The sequence below is a fragment of the Paramisgurnus dabryanus genome, chromosome 17, assembly GCF_030506205.2.
Source record: "Paramisgurnus dabryanus chromosome 17, PD_genome_1.1, whole genome shotgun sequence".
NCBI classification, from domain to species: Eukaryota; Metazoa; Chordata; class Actinopteri; order Cypriniformes; family Cobitidae; genus Paramisgurnus; species Paramisgurnus dabryanus.
This window is the reverse complement of record NC_133353.1, coordinates 31,095,889-31,119,489: the sequence shown is the minus strand read 5'-3', so window position 1 is coordinate 31,119,489 and position 23,601 is coordinate 31,095,889. Positions and strand designations below refer to the sequence as shown.

Below are 23,601 nucleotides of genomic sequence, written 5' to 3'. Positions count from 1 at the left end.
TCAAAGTTCTTCTTTAGCTCCGCAACCCTCTCGTTGATCTCATGGGAAGCGAAGTGTCGTCCCCGCACCAGGTTCTGCCCGGCATCCTGTACAGCCATAATCAAAGGGGTTCGGCTATCGATTTCCTCCATCACAGCCTGCAGGGAAAGTATTAGCATAGATGCACTGTGTTAAAAAAACACATATTGCTTAACGGGGGGGGGGGGGGTGTCTAAATCTATTTCCTGCATTCTGACCTATTAACACTGTTACAGATGTTGCCAAACATATGCAAAATGTCAAAAAAGCTGTTCGACGTATGACTGTGCATTTCTGTGCTGAATGCACTTTGCCAAGGTTTGTTCAAGTTTTGAAAAGTTTTTTTTCGAACATGAAAGGTTCGTATGTAACAATCTTGCTTTATGTCTTTAATGGGCAATTTCAGTGCAGGAAGTACAGTGGAAGTCCTTATATGGGCATTTTAACCGGAATAGCACATGCACACACCAACCAAGATCTGACACAAAATTAACGTCACCAGAGAAGTGCGTTGTTGTTGGTGAGGAAAATTTAAGCTTGTTCAGAAAGAACCCAGCATTATGGGAATAATGGATATCGTTTTTTTTTCCGGGATAGCAGAGGAGTTGTGCAAGTGTTTTTGTTTAACGCTGGATTTCATTAAAATGGGGCGGTCCCAACCGGGTCATGAGTCGCAGGCGATAAGTAAAACTGCATCAGTGCGTAAGTGCATATAATGTAAACAGCACATACATGTAGTGAGTCATAAGTTATCCAGAGATAGTGTGATGATGTTTTATGTGTACCGTACTTGCTTGTGACTCGCTCCGCCTGTGGAGGCTCAAGGGGCTCGAGTTTATTCTGAAAGAATCTGTAAAGCTGATCTGTCTTTTATAAAACTGATAAAACTTAAAGGGGTGGTTCAATGGTATTTCAAGCATTCTAACCTATTAACACAGTTATAGAGTTGTTTCCTCATGTGAAACGTAGGCAAAGTGTCAAATAAGCAGGCGTGTTACAGAGTATTTCTGTGCCGAATGCACTTCGCCAGGATTCGTACAAGTTTCGGAAAGATTTTTTCGATTACGGGTCCAGCTGACGTTTCAGCGGCTTCTATACGTATCACTTCTTTTTTATGGGCACTTCCCCAGGAAAACCCCGCCCACCCATGCATGCGGTAAGTAAGACTTCAGTGTTATGTTGGAAATAGGCGCATGCATATTATATAAATGACACGAACATGTAGTGAATCATAAGTTAAAACAGTGTTGTATAGTGTTGCATGACTCGTAGTCGCTCCTCCCACGGTATAACTCCTCCTTCTTCATTTTTTCGTACGTTATCGGAAAGAATCGGTAAAGCTAATCTTTCTTTTATAAATCTGATTAAACTAAAGACTCTTCAGAGATATAAAGGATGTAATACTACTCTATAGGTACTCCAGATTAACAGAAACAGCATGTGTTATGTGAGTTTTAAGAAATAATGGTTACAGCTTATATTGCTAACATTTAATTTCACTCTAGCATAAAAAGCAACAGTGAGAGATTTCCCAACTGGACTAACCAGATGTTTTTTGAACGTGGTTTGTGTACTCTGAAGGGAAGTCCCCAAGTCTTTTGTAGCTGTGGTTTGCAGTTTGTCCTGAATCCATGCCAGCTCATCCTCTAAGTCCCTGTAAAACTGAAACAAGAGCTGCCAAGACTCCAGAGTTTCCCTGCGGGCCTGCAGTGGCTCAGCCAGGCCATTATACCTGAGAGAAATATGTGTTTTTTTGTACATTCTTATATAAAAACAAATAAACAAATGCATTCATATAACCACCTAACTGTTGTATGATGTGATACTACATGCAGTTAAAAAAAAGTCAAGTCTGTTATATCTGAAACTAATAGTAGTCATGTCTGATATACAATACGATGGGTTCAACCTCTTCTATGAGGCATGTTTTTCCATATAAAATAAAAGCCAACCTGTTAACAACTTCCCAGACACTCTGCTGGATGTTTTCTGCAAGGAAGTTGCCTTCTGAGCTGAAGTCTTTGGCCGTGTCCACCAGCCCCTGAACTTTCTCCATGTGCGCATCAACCATCTCTTCTAATCCCTGCAGGGTTTTAAGCAGCCGGTTGACTGAGGTCAGATCTCTGCCGTAGTCTTCATTGGCCACCTCTACCTGCACTGAACCAAGCCACTCCTCGATGTCGTCCAAAGACCGCTGAAACTGCAACGCCTGGAGCACCAGACCCAAAAAATTATACTTTAGATAAAAAAAATTTAATTGAAAGCTCTGAAAATACAAAGGTGCATCTATAATAATATTATTAATTAATTAATTAAAATGGTAACAATTTACAAATAGGTTGTATTTGTTCTCATTCTCAACATTGAACCATTCTTCTACACCACACAATGTTAATTTTAGCATTTACTAATACATTTTTAAAATCAAATTTCAACATTGGTTAATGCACAATGAACTAATATGAATAACTGTATTAACAAACATTAACAAAGATTGCTAAGATTGTTTCCAGTACAAATATAAAAAAATTATTAAATGAATATAAATGACCTTAATGGAACAGTATGTAGGATTGTGACCAAAACTGGTATTGCAATCACAAACATTGTGGCTAAAACTGGTACTGCAATCACACAACTGGTGGCCAATACACAAAATGACAACATAAACATCAGTTGAGGGCTGCAACTCCACTTTTTAAATGACAATATCCTGGCCAGATCACTGTTGTCAGTGATATAAGTATTTGAAATTAAAATGATTTCTTAATGTCTAGTGACATATCAGGGCCATTTTATGATTCATTGATATACATTTCTTACATACTGTTCCTTTAAGTAATTTTTTTCTGAAAAATACATCAAAATTAAGTGAATTTATGTCTAAAACAAGAAAAAATAAAACTTAAATAAAATGTACAATTCTTACTATTTATTATAAATGATTTATCTGTCCACTTCATTATTTAAAAAAAAAAATTATGTGCCCTCATAATTTTTTATCATAAACTGTAATCTCCCCCCCCCCCTCGAAACTACCTTTCTTCCGGTCACAACTCAAGGAATGACACGAAGGCGGGGCTATCAGAAAATTTTTGCAGGCCAACCTCCAATGATGCAATCAGTTCTCGATGATTGGTATCAAGTCCCGCCTTACATTTTTTCTAATTTCAGAAGCAATTTTACTCAGATACGTCACGATAGTGACAAGGAGACAATCACTTCTTTTTTGTTTCATGGTGACTTTATTTCAAGTTTATTTTTTACATACCCAAGTGTCAGATTTTTTCTTTTCTTCCACATGAACTCATTTAATTTTGAAAATTTGTAGAATTTTTTTAGGTAATATTACTCCTTAAGTAAATATTTAGTTATTTGTACTGAGATCAAGAGGAAAAATATTTAAATATTTGCAGGTTAAGCATTGAGTATGAAAAGTTTTCAATTTTGTACCTGATACGCTTGTTGTAGGCGTGATTTCTTAACCATGCAGTTGCTTAAAAGCTGCTCCCAGCTGTCACTGACATCATTTATTCGTGGTTTAATCTTGCTTTTAGCAGGATGACTGGAAGCCAGCATCTTTTCTCCCTCCTGTGAAAAAAAATCCAGTTTAAGACCAAACTAATGCTAGTCTCTTTGAACTTTAAAAGTCTGATGACATACTTTTATCAGGGCCTCTACTCGATTGCGATTCGCCAGTATCTCTGCCTCAAAGCTCTGGTGTTTGTGTAGCTTTGCCTGCAGGTTGATAGGATCTCTCCAGCTCTCATCAAGAGCCACTGAGTTCTTCTCGTTCAACCATGAAGAAACCTTTCCAAATGAGAGATTATTTTGCATTAAAGGACAAAAGTATTGATGTGTAAAATAAATCCTGGTCTGTTAAGGCTGGCCACACACTTAAAAGATTTTAACCTGATAAGGAACACTGTGCCGTACACGGCACACCCCCTCCCTTGCACGTGAGGCTGCATTACGTCATTGTAACTTTGAAGCATTAAATCTTCAAAATATACGGTCATGCGGCACATCGTTGTAAAGCTTAGACTTTCGGGATTCCATTAAGCGCACACAGAAAGCATAATATGATTTTTAGCAGTCATAAAACTGTAATCTAGTTGTTAGTTACCTGAACCGGGCGGCGCCGATTTAGGATATTTACTTACCTTCAAAATCTTTCCTTTATCCGCTTCGGTGAAATTGTCCAAAACAAATTGTTCATAAATCCCCAAAAGTCCAAGGAAATGGAATATCCAAGCCTTTTAATCCAAAACGATTTGTTCATCTCACAATCTTGAAGTTTCTGACCGAATTACGATATAAATAGTGTATACAATAAGTTCACTAACAGACATTCGTTCGAATCTCACTTTTCATTCATGATTTATAATGAATATATTCGGATGTCATGTTTATTGTGCAACGTCTGAGGAACAAATGCGCCCCCTTGTGGAATTTCAGCCGTTCCATAAGAGGCTACAGCGATAGTTCGGCCAAAAATGAAAATGACCCCATGATTTACTCACCCTCAAGCCATCCGAGTTACAGATGTCCATCCTTTTTAATACCGACACATATTCAGATATTTTGAAAATGTCTGAACTTTTCGTAGTGACGTATGACGAATGCGGAGGGTGGAGGCGCAGAGCAGGGAGCAAACCAACCCTCCGGAAGCGTTTGTAAAGGATTTGTAAAGCAGACCCAAATTTATCCATTATAAAGATTGGAAATTTTCAAAAATATCTGAATATGTGTTCGTATGAAAAGGGAGGGACATACAGTATGTAACTCGGATGGCTTGAGGGTGAGTAAATCATGGGGTAATTTTTATTTTTGGCTGAACTATCGCTTTAAGCACAATTTGCACTCTCTGTGATCGAAATGGGGGTGTGGCCTGATTAAATAACTTTAAAAATAAAACTCTGGTGTGTGTTGTCATTGCGATTATTTTTCTGCTCCCGGTCGCTTTGGAGCCTCCCCGATCCAAAATTGTAAAAATCAAACATTTTTAAAAAGTAAGTCTCTTGATCGAGCTTCCTCCAACATGACAGCTGCAATCATCAATGGCCCTGTCCCAAATGCTGCACTTCATGTGGACTTTCGGTCTTGTGGCCTTAAATTGCATGTGCTCACTTAGTCTTCGAGTCCATAGGGTGTCCCATCTGTAATTTTTACGCTCCGAAGTTTGCTCATCAGCGCCCCCTTTGCACCCTTGATGCAATCTTCGGCAAAGCCCGAACTGGTGCAGGCTCCATGCACTTTACCTACCCAGAAGTCCCAGAAGTTCACACTGGCCCTGTCCCAAATGGCACACTCTAGACTTGTGGATTTCTTCAGAGTCCACACTGTGATGACATCATGTGGTGCAGACCTTAGGGACCGTTGATGCGAGTCCATGAGGGCGCACTTAAGTCGTATTTTGGGATAGACTCGAGAGTCACGCCGGAAATGGGAAGAGAAGTTGCCAATCAGTGTGAACTCCTCCCTTCCTTCATCTGATTGCTCTTTCGCAAGGTCCTCTGGGTTGGTAAAGTGTGCGAAGCCTGCTGCAGCGCGAGCTTCGCCGAAGACCGCATCAAGGGTGCAAAGGGGGCGCTGATGAGCACACTTCGGAGCGTTAAAAAAGGCAGATGGGACACCCTCCGGGATCATAGACTAAGCGAGCCCGCAATTTAAGGCCACAAGACCGAAAGTCCACATGAAGTGCGCCATTTGGGACAGGGCGAATGATGGACTCAGAGGAAGTCCACAAGTCCGTAGGGTGCAATTTGGGACAAGGCCAATGAGAGCGTGCAAGCTTTACCGGAGGTTGCGTGCTTTATCAGCTGAAACAAGTCACCCACAAACATTATAAGTGCGTTCTGAAGATTATGTTGTTCAAAACCGCTTCAAACTATCCTCACAACTGTGGTCGCTCAAGGATTTAAGATTGGTTAAGATTAGAAAATCATCCAGTGTGTCCCAGGCTAAATGGGCACAGTTTACACACAAAAAAAGATTTGTCATTATTTACTGACCGTCATGGCATTCTAAACACATTTGACTTTATTTATTTATTTTAAAGAATGTCAGAGGTATTTTTGTTTTATATAATAAAAGTGAAAATTTTGCTTTTACTGTATAAAAATAAACAGCCCAGACATTCTTCAAAATAACTCTTTGCCTTGTAAAGAAAATCATACAAATTTCAATGGCATGACAATGAATAAATGAAGACTGATTTTTTTTTATGGACTATCACTTTAAAAATAATTCCAGTTTGCAAAATTCCACACACCTCATAGCCCGACTCTAGGAATTTCTGCAGCTGAAGAGATTCTTCCAAAGCTTTTCGTCTAGCATTGCTCATTTCCAGTAGCTTGTCCTTCCTTTAAGAAAGCAATTTAAGCAGTCCTGTTCAGTTTTTCAGTCCTGTTTTCACTTTAATTTGTTATTGTGGGTTTAGTCATCTTCTATTACGGCATACCTGAGCAGAATGGCTTTAATCTTCTTCTTGATGTTGTCAGAGTCATAATGATTTGTCTGCATGAGCTCCTGAGCGTATCTCTCAACCTCTGCAACTTGTTCGATCCGAGCATCCAGAGAGCTCTCAAACAGAGTGTGCTTCCTCTGTAAAGTCTCCACCTCCGACAATGAACCCTGGAAAGCATCATCATTCAGCATTCGTTTCCAAAGCTCCATGATTAAAAACCAAAAGTTTTTCTTACCCCAAGATCTTCAACAAGCATTAACGCCTCCCCATTACTCATCAACTTCTCACACTGCTCCACATAGTTCAGGAATATCTGCAACCAGCCAAAGTCCCAAGTTGTTTCTTCCAAACAAACATTATAGTCTTGAAATTTTTATCTGATGATTTTTATCCTTTTATCTGATGTTACCTGAAGCTTCAGGGCTTGATCAAGTGTTTCCTTTCTGTCCACCCAAGTTTCAGCAAGCTTTAATTTGGCATCCTCCAACCTGCGCAGAGCTTCTTTAATCTCAGCAGAATCGCCATGTCCAGACTTGACAAGGTTCTGTCCGAAACTCTTAACCGAATCTATACGCTCACCACGAGCATCAATCTCAGCCTGAAATCATTGGAGCGATAATGATATATAACACAATTCTGAAATGATCTTAAGAGTGTACATTAAGATGTGTATTTTATGAATGGAAAAAATAATTTTTCGCAGCTAGCTGATCTGATTTAAAGGGCACCTATTTTATTGCTAAAAACAACGTTATTTTGTTCGCGTGGTTTATGGTTAAAAAACACATTATTTTTCACATACCGTACTTTTTTGTAGCTCCAGATTTCACTCTCTTCCTGAAATGCAAAGATTTGTAAAGCTGTCCCTGATTGGCCAGCTAATCTGTACGTTGCAATTATTCTGAATACCTCTGACATCAACAGGAAATGTGACGCTCCTTATCATGTTTGAAAGATTCGCTCACAATGCAGTGCTAACAGGAGTTAACTTACAGTCTGTGAGTCTGAAGCGGGAGGAATTATGATAATGTCAGTCTTGTCTACATCATCAATCCCAGGAAGTAAACTGTTTCCTACAATCCGTGTGTCTGTTGTAGTGGGCGGGGCTTTATCAGTGTGACATCACATTAACAAGAGAAACAAAATGGCTGGTTTAATGGGAATTAAATAAAGAAGGAAAGGGTGGATTTTATTCATTGTATGGTGGTTGTGTTCACACCAAAGGGCAACCTTCCGATCTCTCTGATGAAGCCAATACGGAAGTGATTTAAACTGCAGTTCATCGACTGGCCGCTTGAGGCTGGCTCCAAAAGGGAGTCTATTCCCATAGACCTCCATGTTAAAATGGCCAACTTTACAGTAGAAAATAATATGTTTACAGCTTGGCACAAAAAGTGTTTTTAGTCTATATAGCAAATTTTGTGAGGGGGGTGAATTTTTTTGTAACTCATCCGTTTAAATTATATTAAGCCTTAAAGTTCTGGATAATTAAGGGTGTGGCTACTTGAGTGATGGTTGAACGGCCACTGTTGTCATTAGAATTGAGCTAGGTGGGCCTGGTTTCAGCAAGAAGATGCCAAGATGGCGACGACAGGCACCGCCTACTTTAAACTTCAAAATTGCTCTTCCAATGGGTGACATCACGGACATACGTCCATATTTTTTACAGTCTATGGTTCACACACTGCCAAAACACATTTATGTCCAAACACCTTGAAAAAGTGTATTTTGCGTAATAGGTGCCCTTTAATATGAAATATAACATTATCTTATAAAGATTTAATAAAGAGGTTTTTTTTTAAATATACTGAACCTTCCAGTCCTGGTGCTCTACTATGAAGCTCTCCGCTTCTGTCTTATTCTTCGGTAGACCCTTCTTCACCATCTCATCATTTTGCTTGAGGGTCCAGTCCAGCAGGAGGCGCTGGTTAGCTTTAAACAGCTGAAGCTGGTGCGACTCCTGCAACCGTTCTTTCCTGCCACAACATACAGATATCAGTGTTAACCCATTTATCCATCCTTTAATCTCATCGCAGCTATTGTCACCGTTACATCCCATTTTTTTTTTATATATATATAATATAATCTTCCAACACACCTTCGTTTGACTTCCTTGTCCAGCTTGGCTAAAGCGATGTTAACCTCTTCCTGTTTCTTCCTAAGCTTGTCAGACATATCACAATGCCTCCTCAACCGATCTTTAGTTTCTTTCTCCAGGGCCTGGTTGTATAGATTGGAGCAATTTGTAATGCTTTCTTTAAGCAAAGTAGCTTAAGTGAGTCCCTCAGCAAGACACAATGCATCATGAATGGTTTATTCAAAGGCTTAGAGCCTACATACAATAGTTACACTCCATTGAAATGTTTCTCACAAAGCCTTTAAATACAAAGCCCACACATTGGGCACTAAATGAGGATGAATGTGTTCATTGTACAACAGCTGTGTCATTTACTCACAGTGCCCCTCTCCTGGATAACTCGGGCCTCCCTTTCCATCTCCTCGTGTCTGCGAATGAGGTTCTCCACACTGTCCACATCAACGCCACAGTCTTTGCCTTGCAGCAATAGCATCTGCGAAGACCAATAAAGCTTTAACTTTAAGCGGACTATTGAATTTGTATATGTAATAAATTTGTTTCTATTAACTTACTTTCTCTCCAGCTCTGTCCCTGACTTCTTCCAGCTCTCGGATCAAAGCGTGGACCTCCAGCGCCGCCTCTAGCTTTCGCTTATAGCTGATGAGATTGCCATGAAAATCGCTCCATCTGTTATGAAGGCGACAAGAAAGTCACAATATGCTGGACAACAATGGATGAGTGTATTGTCTTAAAGAGCACCTATTTCATTGATAAAAACTACGTTATTTTGTGTATTTGGCATAATACAATGTGTTTGCGTGGTTTTGTAGCTCCAAATTTCACTCTCTTCCTGAAACGCAAAGATTTGAAAAGCTCTGTGTCCCTGATTGATCAGCTAATCTGTACGTTGTGATTGGCCTGAATTCCTCTGACGTCAGCCAGAAATGTCACGCTCCTTACCATGTTTGAAAGATTCGGTCACAATGCAATGCTAACAGGAGTAAATTTACAGGCTGTGAGTCAAAGCGGGAGGAATTATGATAATGTCGGTCTTGTCTACGTCACCAATCCTATGAAGTAAACAGTTGCCTACAATCCGTGTGTTTGTTGTAGTCCAAGAAAAGAGATTTACGTTGGAGACGATAACTAGCGTCATCGTTTACTTTAGGGTTTGTACCTTTTGCATATCGTTAACATGTACTAATACACACTTACACAACAAAGGAAATGTAAAAACGTGAATCGGACAATAGGTGCTCTTTAAAATCTCAGCTTAAAGATAAGAGGACAAACCTCTCATTGAGCTGCTGCCTACGTTTTCTCACGGTCACCAGCTCATCGCTGTTCTGTTTCTCCAGCCGAGCAGCTAGCGTGTTGATCGTCTTGATGTGAGCATCGTCCACAGTCACATCCTAAGAAAAGAAAACAACGGATTCAGTGAATCTGAATGTGTATTTGTTGTTTGTTTCTTAGTCATTGAACATTTTCGAGGCATGAAACTCACTCCAGAGCCTGAGCCTCTGAATTCACTGAGCTTCTTTAGCAGCTGCTGACCATGTTCATAATCCTCCCCAACATCACCGACATTTATCATCACCTCCTACAACCAAAAGACGCAGAGGCGTATGAAACCATACTATCAGTAATGTATATCAAGCAATGGTAATGTTTTTGTTTCTTTTTTAGTTTCTTTACCTTTTGCCTTATCCAAATCTCCACCTGTTCCACTTTCTGCAGGAACTCGAGAAAATCTCGGTTGTCCTCCAGAACTTTTCCACGGGCCGCAACTGCTTGCTTCAAAGCCTCCCAGTGCGAGATCAGATCATAAACGGTCTGCCGTACAGACTTCGATTTTGGATGCCGCATGTTCACTAGCTCATTTCCAGCCTGATGACCACAAGATGAGGATTAGTCTAACATCTCTGATGGTTTTTCATCACTTTGTGATGTCAGTACGGTGGCTTACCTGCTGAACCGATTCAATGATCTTTCCATGGGCCAAAATCTCTGCCTCGAACACCTGATGCTTCTGCAGTATCTTCATTTTGGCCTGAAGGATGCTCAAGTCCATCTTCGAGTCATCTTCGGTCTTATTCATACGGTCTGTGATCCATTCCTCTGCCTAAAATATCAACCAGAGACAAATTAATTCATTATTATTTATATATCTTAAATTCGCCTGGTTCACATGAATCAGAAATGACAGGTACCTCAGATGCATCTCGGTTGAAGATGCAGAGGAGCCTAGAGATTTCAAGATCCTCCCTGCGTTGGGCAGAAAGATCCTTGATCCGCATTCTTCTCTCCTGGAGAGCTTTCAGTTTGTTCTTAATGTTGCTGCTTTTTTCGAGCTTCAAACCTTCTGTCCTTAAACGCTCTGCTGACTCCTGAAGAGCCACCATCTGAGACATAATAATTTCATTAGTCTGATCATGTCAAACTAGCAAGTTTAATCCTTAAAGTCATTCAACAGGCTAAGAAACATCAATTCACCTTGTCTTCCTGAGAGTTAAGAAGTTTTTCGAAGGCTTCATGGCGTTTGATCAAAGTTTCCACATCATCCACTGCTGTTCCCAAGTCACTGTTCTTCAAATGGATCTGAAAAATAACACCATAAATTTTAACAGAATCAGCTTGTGAATCTTTCATCTTTAATCTTTTCTCCAGATACCACCAGCCTGGGTTTACTCCAGGTACTCCGGTTTCCTCCCACAGCCCAAATACTTCCTCAACATGTGTAGGATTAATTTATGTACAGATTAACTGGTTTTCGACATGAATATAGCCTTACTTGGAATGGGGTTAAAGGCGGGGTGCATGACTTTTGAATAACACATTGGAAAAGGTTGTCGGGCCGATTACCAAAACACACTTGTAGCCAATCACCAGTAAGGGGCATGTCTACTAACCGAAATCATTGCCTGGGTTGCTTATGTGTGGGGCGGGTCTATTAAAAGAAGGTCCAGATTCTATTGGGGTAGGGGTGTCTTTGTCTAGGTGATTTTTAAATGTCAACACTTGCTTTCAGAGATCATGCACCCCACCTTTAAGAATAAATAAATAAACAAACAAACAAATACATTTTTGTAACCAAATGAATGGTTAAAGTTGCTTACTCTTGAAAAGTACAAGCAAATTCCTAAACTGGGATTTGTGAGGGAATTGGAGGGGGTTCGTGAGTTGAAAAAAAATTACTTGATTACTTTAAATCATAAAATGAAAATAAATATATATGTTTAAATCTAAAAAAAACCTCACTAAAAATTTATATTTTATTTAATATGCATGTCATGTGACCATTACACAACATTAGAATTAGGGCTGGGAATAGATCAATCTAGATTAATCTCATACAAAATAAAAGTTATTTTTTGCATAATATATGAGTTTGTGATGTGTGTAAATATTATGTATATTTATACACACACAAACATGTATATAAATTTAAGAAATGTTTTATTTAAATATCGTTTATATATATATATATATATATATATATATATATATATATATATATATATATATAATTTAGAATATATAAAAATATAAATAAATATATATACACATCTAAATGTTTCTTATATACATACATGAATGTGTGTGTATTTATATATACATAATAATTACACACAGCACAAACTCATATGTTATGCAAAAAATTACTTTTTTTTGTATTTTGTATTATCTAGATTAATCAATGCCTAGCTCTAATTAGAATACAAACTGAGAACTCATGCAAAATGGATGGATACGTTTTATGTAACAATAAAAGAAAATTACCAGATGAAGGTCCAATAACAGGTCAAAATAAAAAAATTAAAACCAACAATTTCTTTTTTAAATTAAACATGCAAATGTGCTATTACATTTTTGAAATTGGTACTTAAAATCTCAGGGGGTATTTTAAGTAAATTATTTATGTCAAGGGAGTTTGGCTGACAAAAAAGTTTAAAAACCTCTGAATAATTTTATGTACAGAGATATAATTATGGTAACACTTTACTTGAAGGGGTGACATGACACCTTCATAAACATGACATGACACGTTTCATGAACCTGAAGGAGATTTTATGCACATTTATGAAAATTTTCATTTGTTCAATTATGTCATTATTAAATGCAAAGATGACATTGTTTGAATTGTCTTTGTTTTGACAACTTGACATAAACCAATACATCATAAATCTGTCATAAACATGACATAAGCAGAATAATGATCAAACTTAAAGTCGCCATGAAACGGAAGTAGCGATTGCCTTATTTTCCCCGTGGTGACGTATATCCGAATGAAACGGCTTTTGAGATGAAATAAGGCAGGGCTGGATTTGAATTTGTTCATCGAGATCTGATTGGATCGTTTGAAGTTGGGTCGTGTTGCTAATTGCTAATCACTGCGATCTTCTCCCGGACCCCGCCCACCTGCCATACTTTTGACCGGAAGTGAAGAGAGATCGTTTTGAGGAGGGGAGGAGATTTGCATTTTTGATTAAAGATTATGAGCACACACGAATTTTTAAAAAATAATGAAGCTCACAAATAAGTCATTTGTTAATAATACCACACTATTAAAAATACATATATAGTTTTTCATTTCAATTTCATTGCGACTTTAAGAAACTACCGAGCTTTATGGGTTAACATTACATTAAACTGTCATTTAAATGTCATTAAGTGTTAATACTGTCAAATAATTTTAAATACCTTAACAAAATGCCACAGACATGTCAAAATATTATACTTAACTTTATGTTTGTGCACAATACATAAAAAATTTACTAACCATCTAACACAAGGGATTTTCAACGCATCAAAGTCTCTGAACCAGAGACGTTTTAGATGCTGCGTAATGTGAAAAAAATGTCATGCCTATTAGTTTTTACAAGAGCACTGACCTCTTGTGAGTTAGCGATCTTTTCCATGTATTCAGTGTCTCTATAAAACACCTGCTCCAGGTAAGTGTTCTCCAGCCACTTCTGCTTGGACTGCCAGTTATCAGTCAGTTTCTGTCTTTTTTCTTGCAGAGCCATCAATTTCTCCTGGATCTGATGGCCACACAAAATGTTTAAAATGAAATATTTTATTTTACACAATATTTTCCACTGTGACAGCATCTTAGGTCAATGATCTTAAAGTCTATTACTATTTTAAGATGCCACGTTTTGCAAATTTATCAAACAATTTATTGTAAATTTTGTAGTTTACAAAGCTGTAGTTTATGCATTATCTCAAAAGCAGAATTCTAGTGTAAATAACACTTAATTGACAATTCACAAAATGGAAAGGATTTCGAGATTCCTCACCTCCGCGTTACGTTTGTCTTGCTCCAGCAGGCCCTGTCCCATGGCCAAAGCCTGAGCGTACGTCTCCTCACGTGCCACGATCTCAGCCCACAACTGCTGGTGCTGGAACAACTGCAGATCACAGGTGGCAACATCTCGAATGGACTCTTCGGCCTTCATCCCACTCAACACCTGAGAGCACCAAAGGTAGTAATCCTGTGCCTGGAGAACAGGGCAATATGACACAGAGGTTCACTACCAACCATTAACCATAGTAGCTACTGCTTCTGCCTTGAATTGCTTTCATCGTAAATCTACAACCCTGAGTGAGCATTGTGTGTGTGTGCGTTGATGTGTACCGTATTGAGAAACATGTATCTGTCCTTAGCCAACCGCAGCTCCGCCTCTCTGAGTTCCATGTGCATACGAAGGCTATCCCAGCTCTCAACCACCTCCTGCTGCTGCTCCTGCAACCCCACTCGCAGCTCAGGAGAGCACATGTCCAGAATCTCATCGGCTCCATCCAACAGATCCTGCAGCTAGAAATAACCATAACAGTAGGAGACCAAGCTTTTAACCAAAAAGCTGACAAGAATAGATACGGTACTAGAAAATAAGATACTAGATACTAGAAAGTAAGTACTGAAACTTAGATACTATAAACTAAAAAGATAACTTATTCTAGAAAGTGTTTTGCCCACAAACAAAAATACCGTATTATATTTAAGTATTTACTGTAGTAAATTGTAGTATACTGTAATTAAACACACAGCTTTAACTAAACCCTTAGTTTTTATACAATGATTAATAAAAACATTTGTTCAAGTACACTTCAATCCTTCATGGTAAGACACATGGTAAGGTAAAAAAAAATATATAGTATCTTTTTACTACATTCCTGTACTAAATACTGCAGTATATATCTTTTTTATATATATATATATCTTTTTTTTTTACAAATCCTTATGCTCAAACAAAAGATTCACAATAAAATGTTGCTTTCGCTATCAGATTTAGCTATCATTCTTCCCACAGACATTTTGATAAAATTATTACCATATATGGTCATTTGAAATATTGTCGTTCTTACAATCAACTGACGTTGACCAATCAGAAGGCAGCGCGCGTAATGATACTGCACGGACAGTACAGAGCAGATAAAAGCACATCAGAAAACTTTAATAATAGTTTGGTGCTAAACTTGAAATGTGTAAGTTAGTTGTGTAATATTTTGTATATGGGAGAGATCAATCACAAAATAAGGTAAGTTGCTATACAATTAATATACTGTTAAAAATGAATGCACCCCCACCCTTACGAAAATTAACCATTGTGTTATTGTGGTAAAAGTGTAGGGACTGCTTTTTAGGTGTATTGATTACTATCAGCAAAACCATGGTTTAACTATGTTTTCTGAAAACCATGGTTGTCATAACCATGTTTTTTTAACTGTAGTAAAACCATGGTTAATGTTCGTAATTTGCACCTAAGTTATTTACAGTACGGCGAAGATTTTATTTTGAAGAATACATGGTGGCAGAAACCACGAGTTAAGAGTTAGTTAAAGACATTACATTTTTTTTAAATCCTTGACAAGATTCTGACCCGTAGACTATCGAACATTTGACTCTGCTTCAGATTAAAAGTGGTATTTTAGCACTGCGCAGACCTTTCGGTTTATGACATCAGAGTACCGCGAGAGCACAGCTCTTCAAATCATTCTCGGGGTACTGTGATGTCATAGCACGATCGATCCACGCAGCGCCGCATGAAGTCGATTTAATGGTTGCCTTACTTTTCTACTTTCTACTTTTTGTTATCTTCCTTCATTACCTATATTAATTATTCTGCCATCCATGATATTATGGAAAATATTCAAGTTATTTTGTTAAAAAACAGCATGAAGTCGAACGCAGATGAATGGTTGCAGTACCTGTTGCTCTGTTCCAGCCAGTTCATGTACAAGAGCTTCATGTTTCCGTATCTGCAACAGCACCCCCTTCAGGTCTTTGGCTATATCATCAGGAATGCTTTTATACCTCTCCTGTCAGATAGGTGGCGTGTGAGCACCACGGCAGGTATGTTCATTATTACATTTTACGTAATGTTGAGCACATACCTTTATTTGTCCCAATGCATCAGAGAGATCTTTACCGAATTTGTGACATGTCTCCGATTTTCTGAGCATCTCTTTTCGATCTTTGGATAAATTCTCCAGCTTTTCCCATGACTCTCTATCATAAAGCAGAGGTATGAGTTATACACCTTAAAACTATTTAACTGTAGACGGGAATCTGACAAATAATTTACATAATAACTTACATAATTCCTTGCCATTTAATTGTAATTACACAACTATCAAATTACTGTTGTTATTAGTACCTGAGTAGATTCTGTGTTTCTTGAATAAAGCGGCTCTCAGGGTGATTACTTTGGATGAGTCGGTCAGCCAGCTCTTCACAGATGTGCATCCTTTTCAGACCCCCCTCTAGCTGCTTCAGAAACACCTCAAATCTCATGCGCAGTTGCTATGAAAGCAAAAGTTTTGATAAGAAGTTAGCAATGATTTACAAGAGCTCACTGTGTTTCTTATCTTGTCTTTGTAATTACAATGACGTACACTGTTTAGTCATTTATGGGGTAAAGATATGAGGAAGAGCCACATATCAGCAGTCTTACCAGAACTTGATCATAATCACTCCCAAGGTCATTCGAGGTGACCGTCTGTGTCTGCTGAGCAATCCATTCCTCCAAATCCGTAGACTCGCGTTTAAATTCATGCAGGTGTAGCATCTCTTGAAGCCTTTGCTCTCTGTTGTAAAGAGATTGCAAACAAACATGTGTTTGTGTAGCCTACTTTGATCCTTTGGTGGTGCTATTTTAAAGGCTGCTTTTTATTTTACCTGACTGTTGCTGAGTGTTGAATGTCACTTAGCTTGGATTTAACATGGTTGAAGGGCCTATTTAACTCCTCCAAACCCCACACACGTACAGCCTGCTTTACGTTGGAGTTGAGATCGTCTACCTGGGCAGCGATTAACTCAATCTGCCCCTCCACTGCCTGGAGAAACCCAACACATATTGGAGTTGACCACTTTAGTTTTTGCATCCATACAGGTTAGATTACGCACCTGGTGCTGCTTGATCAGACTTTGAGTGGCTAATTCAGTCTTGCCGTAGTCGGTGCTGACCAAAGCAGATGATTCTGACAGTAGGGTCTCCAACTCAGTGCAGTCGAGTAAAATCTAACCGTCAAAAATGAAACCATTACATTCATGGATTGCATATTACTTTTGTATTTGTAACACACAAATGAGGTTACCTGCTCTCGCGTAACTGCCTTGTTAAGTTCGGCTGAACGTTTCTCACATGACTCCTCTAGCTCCTCCCACTCCGACTTCAGTCGCTCGCACCTCTGCTTCACCTCCTGACCATTCCACTCATTGGACCGGGCCATGGCTTGTCCTCTGTCCAGTACACATTGCAGATGCTGGCTGTGGGCATTCACCTGTGCCTGCAGGTCCTGGAGAAGGATTTAAACAGTTTGTTATAGTGCATACAACGTTATTCATAAATGTTAAAAGAAATGTACAGACCCAGATACCTTTTGTTTTTGAAGCAGGCTAACTGCCCCAGCCAGAGATCTTTCATAGTTTCGAGTATCAGCTACAGGGTGATGTTCTGATATCCAATTTAGTTCTAAGTCCACATCATGATAAAAGCTATACAACGCCACATCTGCCTCTAACTGGCTTCTGCGATGATCCAGAGGTTTTTGCAGAGACTTGAATCTGTCAAACAGAACATGTAAAGTCTCCTTTAAACATGCAAAGATGCAGCACTTGATGATAATATTGGTTGTTTTTCCTTAAGAAGAGGTTTTTCGCTGTCATTTTTGTATGAAAAACTTAAAGGAAAATGACACAGTTTTTCAATATTTTACTATGTTCTTACCTCAACTTAGACAAATTAATACATACCTATCTTTTTTCAATGCGTGCACTTCATCTTTGCACAGCGTGTCGTGAATGTGTTAGCATTTAGCCTAGCACCATTCATTCCTTAGGATCCAAACAGGGATGAATTAATAAGCCACCAAACACTTCCATGTTTTCCCTATTTAAAGACTGTTACATGAGTAGTTACACAAGTAAGTATGGAAGTTTTGCTGGCTTCTAAATTCATCCCTGTTTGGATTCTAAGGAATGAATGGGGAAAGGCTAAATGCTAACACATTCACGACGCGCTGTACAAAGATTAAGTGTACGCATTGAATAAAGATAGATATGTATTAATTAGTCTAAGTTGAGGTAAGAACATAGTAAAATATTGAAAAACGATTGCATTTCGTGACAAAATATGAATACTGCTAACAGTTTCAGGTAAGTGTCGGTCTCTCTGTGAATGCGCTGAGAATCGAAATGGTTTGTGGCCAGGCGTTTAGCACGGGTCACAATGGAGTTGATTTTTTCAGCGAGCTCTTGGGCGTCCTCTTCCAGTTGCTTGTGTTCTTTCAGAAGCTGTCGGCTTGAGCGGAGATCATGACCCCTGATGGCATTCTGCAGCATTCTCTCAATTGCCTCAATCTTCAATTTTGCATCCTGAAATGAGCATATTTAGATATTACAGTATTCGTATTTTCTTATTTGTTGTGTAAGCAACATAAAGAAGTATGTAAAGTTATTGTTCCTTTATACAAGAGTTGATTTATGAAGAAAAGTACCTGAAGCAGCTCCATGAGTTGTTCCTGCTGCCCAGCCTGACGTAGCTTGTCCCCTCTTTCTGCCATCTTCTTCTGGAGTTCAGTCCACCTTTTCTGTACATCTTGAGTCTTTCTCTGGATGCTCTGGCTGTTGTAGTGATTCTCCGCTATCATTTCCTCTCCAGTCTAATGTTAACCATGTGAAATTCAATAAATCAAACTGACTTTATCACAGATGAACATCTAATTTAACTTATCCTTGCTCACACTTGCCCACCATGCAAACTTTGTTAAATCCAGTAACTATTTCAGCTAGCTTATGTCAATGTAGTATACTGTATAATATGCTTAAGACTAGAGATTCACTGATATATCTGTGAATAATCGGTTGTATTGGTCGATAAAAGCAATTTTTCACACTATAAACAGCCAATAGTCATGGCCGATATATAGGAAAATGCAATGAAATTGAGCTCTGTGTATATAAAATTTAAAGAAACATCACTAGTTTAATGTTCAATATTAATGGTCATTATATGAATGAATAACAATTAGAAAATGTAATCTTCAGAATTTAGTTAATGCAACTTAATATAACGACCAAACTATCAGTATCGGCAGATATCAGTCTAAATAATCAGCTATCGTGTCGGTCGAAAATGTTAATATCGGTGCATCTCTACTTAAGGCAGTCGGTGAGTGTGCGTCTGACACTTGAAGTTCACCCAGAAATAAAAATTCTGAAACAAAATTGCCAAACAGTACATGTAATGTGCCGCTGTACCTCAAGCAGTTTGTCTATGCGGACTTTATTGGCCTGCATCTCTTTTTCTGCTGCTTCATGTTTTTTGAGCTTGCGGAGGATGTTGGTCGGATCTCTGTATGATTCATCCTCAGCAATCTCAAACTTCTCCTCCATCCACAGGAGCATCTCATCAGCGTCGCGCAAATATTCCTAAAATAATTGTGGTCTTATTGTTAAGAACTTCCATCAGTATTTGATGTTGCACTACACAGAATAAGTACCACACAGAAGTTCACCATTCATCAAAATATAAAAAGGCAAGCCTACCTGGTACTTTTTGGAAGCAAGTAACTCGAGTCGCCTTAATTTACAACTTTCTTTTAGATTTCTAAATCCATCTTGAATGACCTTTAATCGTTGCTGAATCCTAGAAAACAGATGTAGATAACACAAAGTAATAAGATACATTATTAGAAGTATTCTGTTATACAAAAAGAATAATATTTTAAAGTGAAGTGACGTGATTGTCAAGTACAGTAGCCCATACTCAAAATATGAACTCTGCATTTAACCCATCCCAGTGAGTAGTGAACACACACCCAGAGCAGTGGGAGCTATCACTGCAGCGCCCGGGGAGCGATTAGGGATAAGGTGCCTTACTCAAGGGCACCTATGTTGCAACCTGCCAGCTGTGAGACTCGAACCGACAACTCTCGGGTTATGAGCCAGACTATCTAATAATTAGGCCACGACTGCCCTTTTTGGATTATAGTATGGAAAATCAGTCACAGTACTAAATTACTATACTCACTCTTTGGTGGCAAAGTTATTCTTGCCAATGAGTTCCTGACTCTTGTCTTGAAAGAGGGTGATGGATCGCTCTAGAGCCCCAAGCAAAGCCTCAAGCTCTTCTTGTCGACCCAGTAAACTGTAAACACTGTCCACCGAATCCTGTGCAGAAAAGTATCTTTAGATTCCTGAAGCTCACAACGGTCTCAGAGGAAAGCAAAAAAGCAGTTAAACGTAAGCAATAAAATGAATTAAATGTAATATCTCTAAAATTTACCCCCAAGTCTTTGACTTTCAGCCTGGCTTCATGACCAGAAATTTTAGCTTCTATTCTATCTGCTTCCCTATTCAGCTTTTGGAACTCAAGTTCTTGCTCAAGTCTCCTGTTACGACTAGACCACAGTTTATCCAACTGATGCCACTCAAGGTCCAGCTTTGTGAGCGTCTGCTGAACATCTTTGGCTCCTTTCTCCCCAGATGCTGTCTTCAGAGACTTACCCAGCTTCTTCATATCTTTCAATCTGAAATAGTGTTACTATCAGTCATATGAACAAGTTAAATTTGTATCACAAGCCAGAAAAATTCAACACTAGCAAACTAACTTTTCCCTCTGCAATTCAATCTCCAGCTTCAGATCCTGGATTTCTTTCAGCAAGGCTTGAGCAGATGCAACATCAGACCCGCTCTCATCTTCCAGAAGATGCTCCTGTGTAGCCTGTGCCCACAAAAACAGGTCTCTGGTCTCCTTCTGAAAGAGCTGGAGACGCCGCGCTTCCTCCAGCATCTGTTGTCTCTGAGTGGCTTGGGCCTTCACCTGCCGTAGGAGTTCTTCCAGAGCGTGCACTTCTTTCATGATCGCGGCACTCTCTGCAGGACTGCAGTCCTGTTTCCTGTGTCATAGCAAACATGCTAATTAATAAGGATTGTAGAATTACTGTACTAAGTACAGTCAGACTGATCTAACATCAGAAATTCTCCCTAATTTTCTGTAACTTACTGTACTGTTTGTGATAGAAGGTCATATTTTGGAGTTGTGGCATGGTTAGGAATATTGAGTCCTAACTGCCAATAAATGTATATCATTATAGAAAAGTGGGCTAACAAACTTACATTTTGGCCACACTTTTAAGGTACTTTATTTTCCTTTCAAGGGCTTCTATGTCCCTCTCAGCTTGGGCTTGTCTGTGTTCCTCCACTTGCAGAGCAGATGATGAGCTGCCCACATCAGGTGTGTCAAGTTGAGCAAGCCTGTCCTGGAGCTGAGCATGGACGTCCTGGCAGGTCTGCAGAAAGGACTTCACATCAGCAGAGCTAAGGAGCTCATCAGCTCTCTCATCCTTCAATTTCTGAATGTGTTCCCACCTGATGATGCAAAGTAGTACCTCAATACTAGCTGGCATAACAGGTTCATTTCTTATTGAGAAATGAAGATTTTGACTGCTATACCTGCGTGTTATGATCCCAAGTCTGAGCTGAATCTCTTTCTTCTTGCTGTGCTGTTTTCTCACAAGCTCCTCTCCAAGCTTGGTGATGTCATCAAGTTGTTTTTTACCACTGGCCAGCTCGGTAAGAAAGTTCTGTGTACCAAATTGAAGGAGAAATACTGAACTCTTTGAATGCAAATACCACTGTGTGAGCACATTTACTCCACTATACAATTTTGTAATATAGCCTGCAGGTTATAAATGTTTTATGCTGTCTTTGAACATAAACATTGGGCAGACTTTTGTTGCTCTTTTCAGCATGTTCTCAGAAGGGAAAGCTGACCTCATATTTGGCTTGCACAACTTCTAAGTTATCAGAGTTGGAGCTGAAAGTGTTGAGGACATTTTCCTTGTCCCCCATCCAAGACTCAAATTCCTCACAGGCATTGTAGAACTTGTGTAGTCGTGCAGTCTCATCCAGGATCTTATGTTTTGACTGGTAGGAAAAAGCAAAAAATGAAACAACAAATGGATTCCTCTTTGCACATTTCTGGATCAATGCTTGGGAAATGCTTGAATGTTTACCTGGGCTAGACGATAAAGGCTGTTGAAGTCCTGTTCTAGACTACTCTGTGTGCTGTCTATTGTTTCTTTTTGGAAGTGTGGGTCAGGCAATGATGAGGCAGAGATTTCAGCCGTGCCACGGCGCATGCAACGAGTGCGGCGAGGACGACTCACTTTCCTTCTTGGGCTTTCGGGTGCTCCGTTTGTGGTTATAGGTGGTGCTTTCTGCATTTGGTCACATGTTAACCCAAAAAGTGGAGATTAAAAAAAATAATTGGATCTCTAAAGTTTGATCTTTTATTGTCTCATGATGAAGAAACTTACAGAAGATGGCAACTCTGTGACGTATGTGGAAGATACCAGTTGTTCATTTCCTTTACTGTCCTTAAGAAGCATTTTATCACCCGTTTCTCTTCTGACAATTGTCAATATTTCTCCTCGATCCCAAATTAATTTATCACCTGAAACACATTCAGAATAATGCACTTAACAGAGAAACTGATTCATAAATGGCACCAAACCAGATAAGTAGTGTTTTATTCAATTTTAGCAGTAGGGGATGCTTGCAAACCTCTGTATTTAAACCTTATCGTTGCTTGTTCTTGGAGTAAAGCTTTGGTAATGACTTTGCCCTCTTTGTTGGCTCTTTTCTCTGTCTCATCTTCACCATCAGATGAATCACTGTACTGTACCATTTTGCTCTGCTGCGCTACAGCCTTAAATTTAATACAATAGTTTAAGTGCCATTGAAGTAAGTACAATGATTCATACAGACTAGACCTTTAATTATATATTGCAAAAATAATTGGCCTTGCTTTTGCCCTACATAATGGGTTGTTTGTTTTGGTGGTGACTCACACTAAGAGGAGCAAGTTGGGCAGCACTCTTGGCCTGCTCTCCCAGTCGGTTCACTTCTGAAGCGTAGGTTTCCATTTCCTTCTCCAGTCTCTGGTGACGCTGGAGCAGAGCACTAGTGCTGGCCTCATCCTTTCCATAGTCCTCATCAGTGAGAAGTGGCCTGAGGTCTGCAAGCCACGAACTGGCTTCGGTAACATCTGCAAAATACTGAGAAAGAAGAAATGCTGTTTAAAACACATTTTTCTGAGCAGTTTCTGCTGGATTTACCGTAGCCTTTCCATTCAAATGTTTGGTTCCTGGGTGGTGATATATTGTACCTGTTTGATGATATTGGCTGCATCTAGTCGGTTCTTTCGAATAATAACTTGGTCTTTAAGTTGCTGCCATTGTTTCTGAAGAGTCCGAGTCCACTTTTGGATGTCTTGCTCATTGGGGTGCCTCACCCGACATAGCTCTTGGCCTTTGGACAAAACCCTAGAGCACAGAGATTCCTGTGACTGGATCTCTGCCTCCAAAGCCTGCAACACACAGAACAATTTTTAGCTTAGCAGCTCCAGTCTGATGAAATTAAGACAAGATTGTGTGCTTAACTACTGTATACATTAAATGAAATATTTTTTTAAATAGATAATTTCAATCTTTGTTGCTGATTGCTCAATAGCCATGTTTTATTAAA

General features: G+C 39.1%; 1 protein-coding gene across 1 annotated transcript in view; it reads right to left on the bottom strand.

The window, feature by feature from the left end:
* The window catches only part of sptbn5 (spectrin, beta, non-erythrocytic 5), a 50,170-nt gene that overhangs the window by 13,012 nt on the left and 13,557 nt on the right, over positions 1-23,601 (bottom strand). The window contains 45 exon segments of the mRNA XM_073812426.1: positions 1-137; positions 1,564-1,750; positions 1,971-2,227; positions 3,472-3,609; positions 3,682-3,828; positions 6,293-6,383; positions 6,482-6,654; positions 6,723-6,800; positions 6,897-7,085; positions 8,301-8,463; positions 8,586-8,707; positions 8,944-9,057; positions 9,137-9,251; positions 9,858-9,976; positions 10,069-10,164; positions 10,260-10,451; positions 10,531-10,686; positions 10,775-10,966; positions 11,058-11,162; positions 13,457-13,606; positions 13,865-14,065; positions 14,203-14,382; positions 15,777-15,887; positions 15,963-16,077; positions 16,226-16,371; positions 16,523-16,655; positions 16,747-16,904; positions 16,975-17,088; positions 17,166-17,366; positions 17,448-17,634; positions 18,218-18,444; positions 18,567-18,731; positions 19,330-19,500; positions 19,618-19,717; positions 20,102-20,241; positions 20,357-20,600; positions 20,682-20,969; positions 21,190-21,441; positions 21,526-21,656; positions 21,847-21,999; positions 22,089-22,292; positions 22,392-22,528; positions 22,639-22,783; positions 22,926-23,132; positions 23,243-23,443. Of these exon segments, the coding sequence (XP_073668527.1) occupies positions 1-137; positions 1,564-1,750; positions 1,971-2,227; positions 3,472-3,609; positions 3,682-3,828; positions 6,293-6,383; positions 6,482-6,654; positions 6,723-6,800; positions 6,897-7,085; positions 8,301-8,463; positions 8,586-8,707; positions 8,944-9,057; positions 9,137-9,251; positions 9,858-9,976; positions 10,069-10,164; positions 10,260-10,451; positions 10,531-10,686; positions 10,775-10,966; positions 11,058-11,162; positions 13,457-13,606; positions 13,865-14,065; positions 14,203-14,382; positions 15,777-15,887; positions 15,963-16,077; positions 16,226-16,371; positions 16,523-16,655; positions 16,747-16,904; positions 16,975-17,088; positions 17,166-17,366; positions 17,448-17,634; positions 18,218-18,444; positions 18,567-18,731; positions 19,330-19,500; positions 19,618-19,717; positions 20,102-20,241; positions 20,357-20,600; positions 20,682-20,969; positions 21,190-21,441; positions 21,526-21,656; positions 21,847-21,999; positions 22,089-22,292; positions 22,392-22,528; positions 22,639-22,783; positions 22,926-23,132; positions 23,243-23,443 (7,232 nt within the window).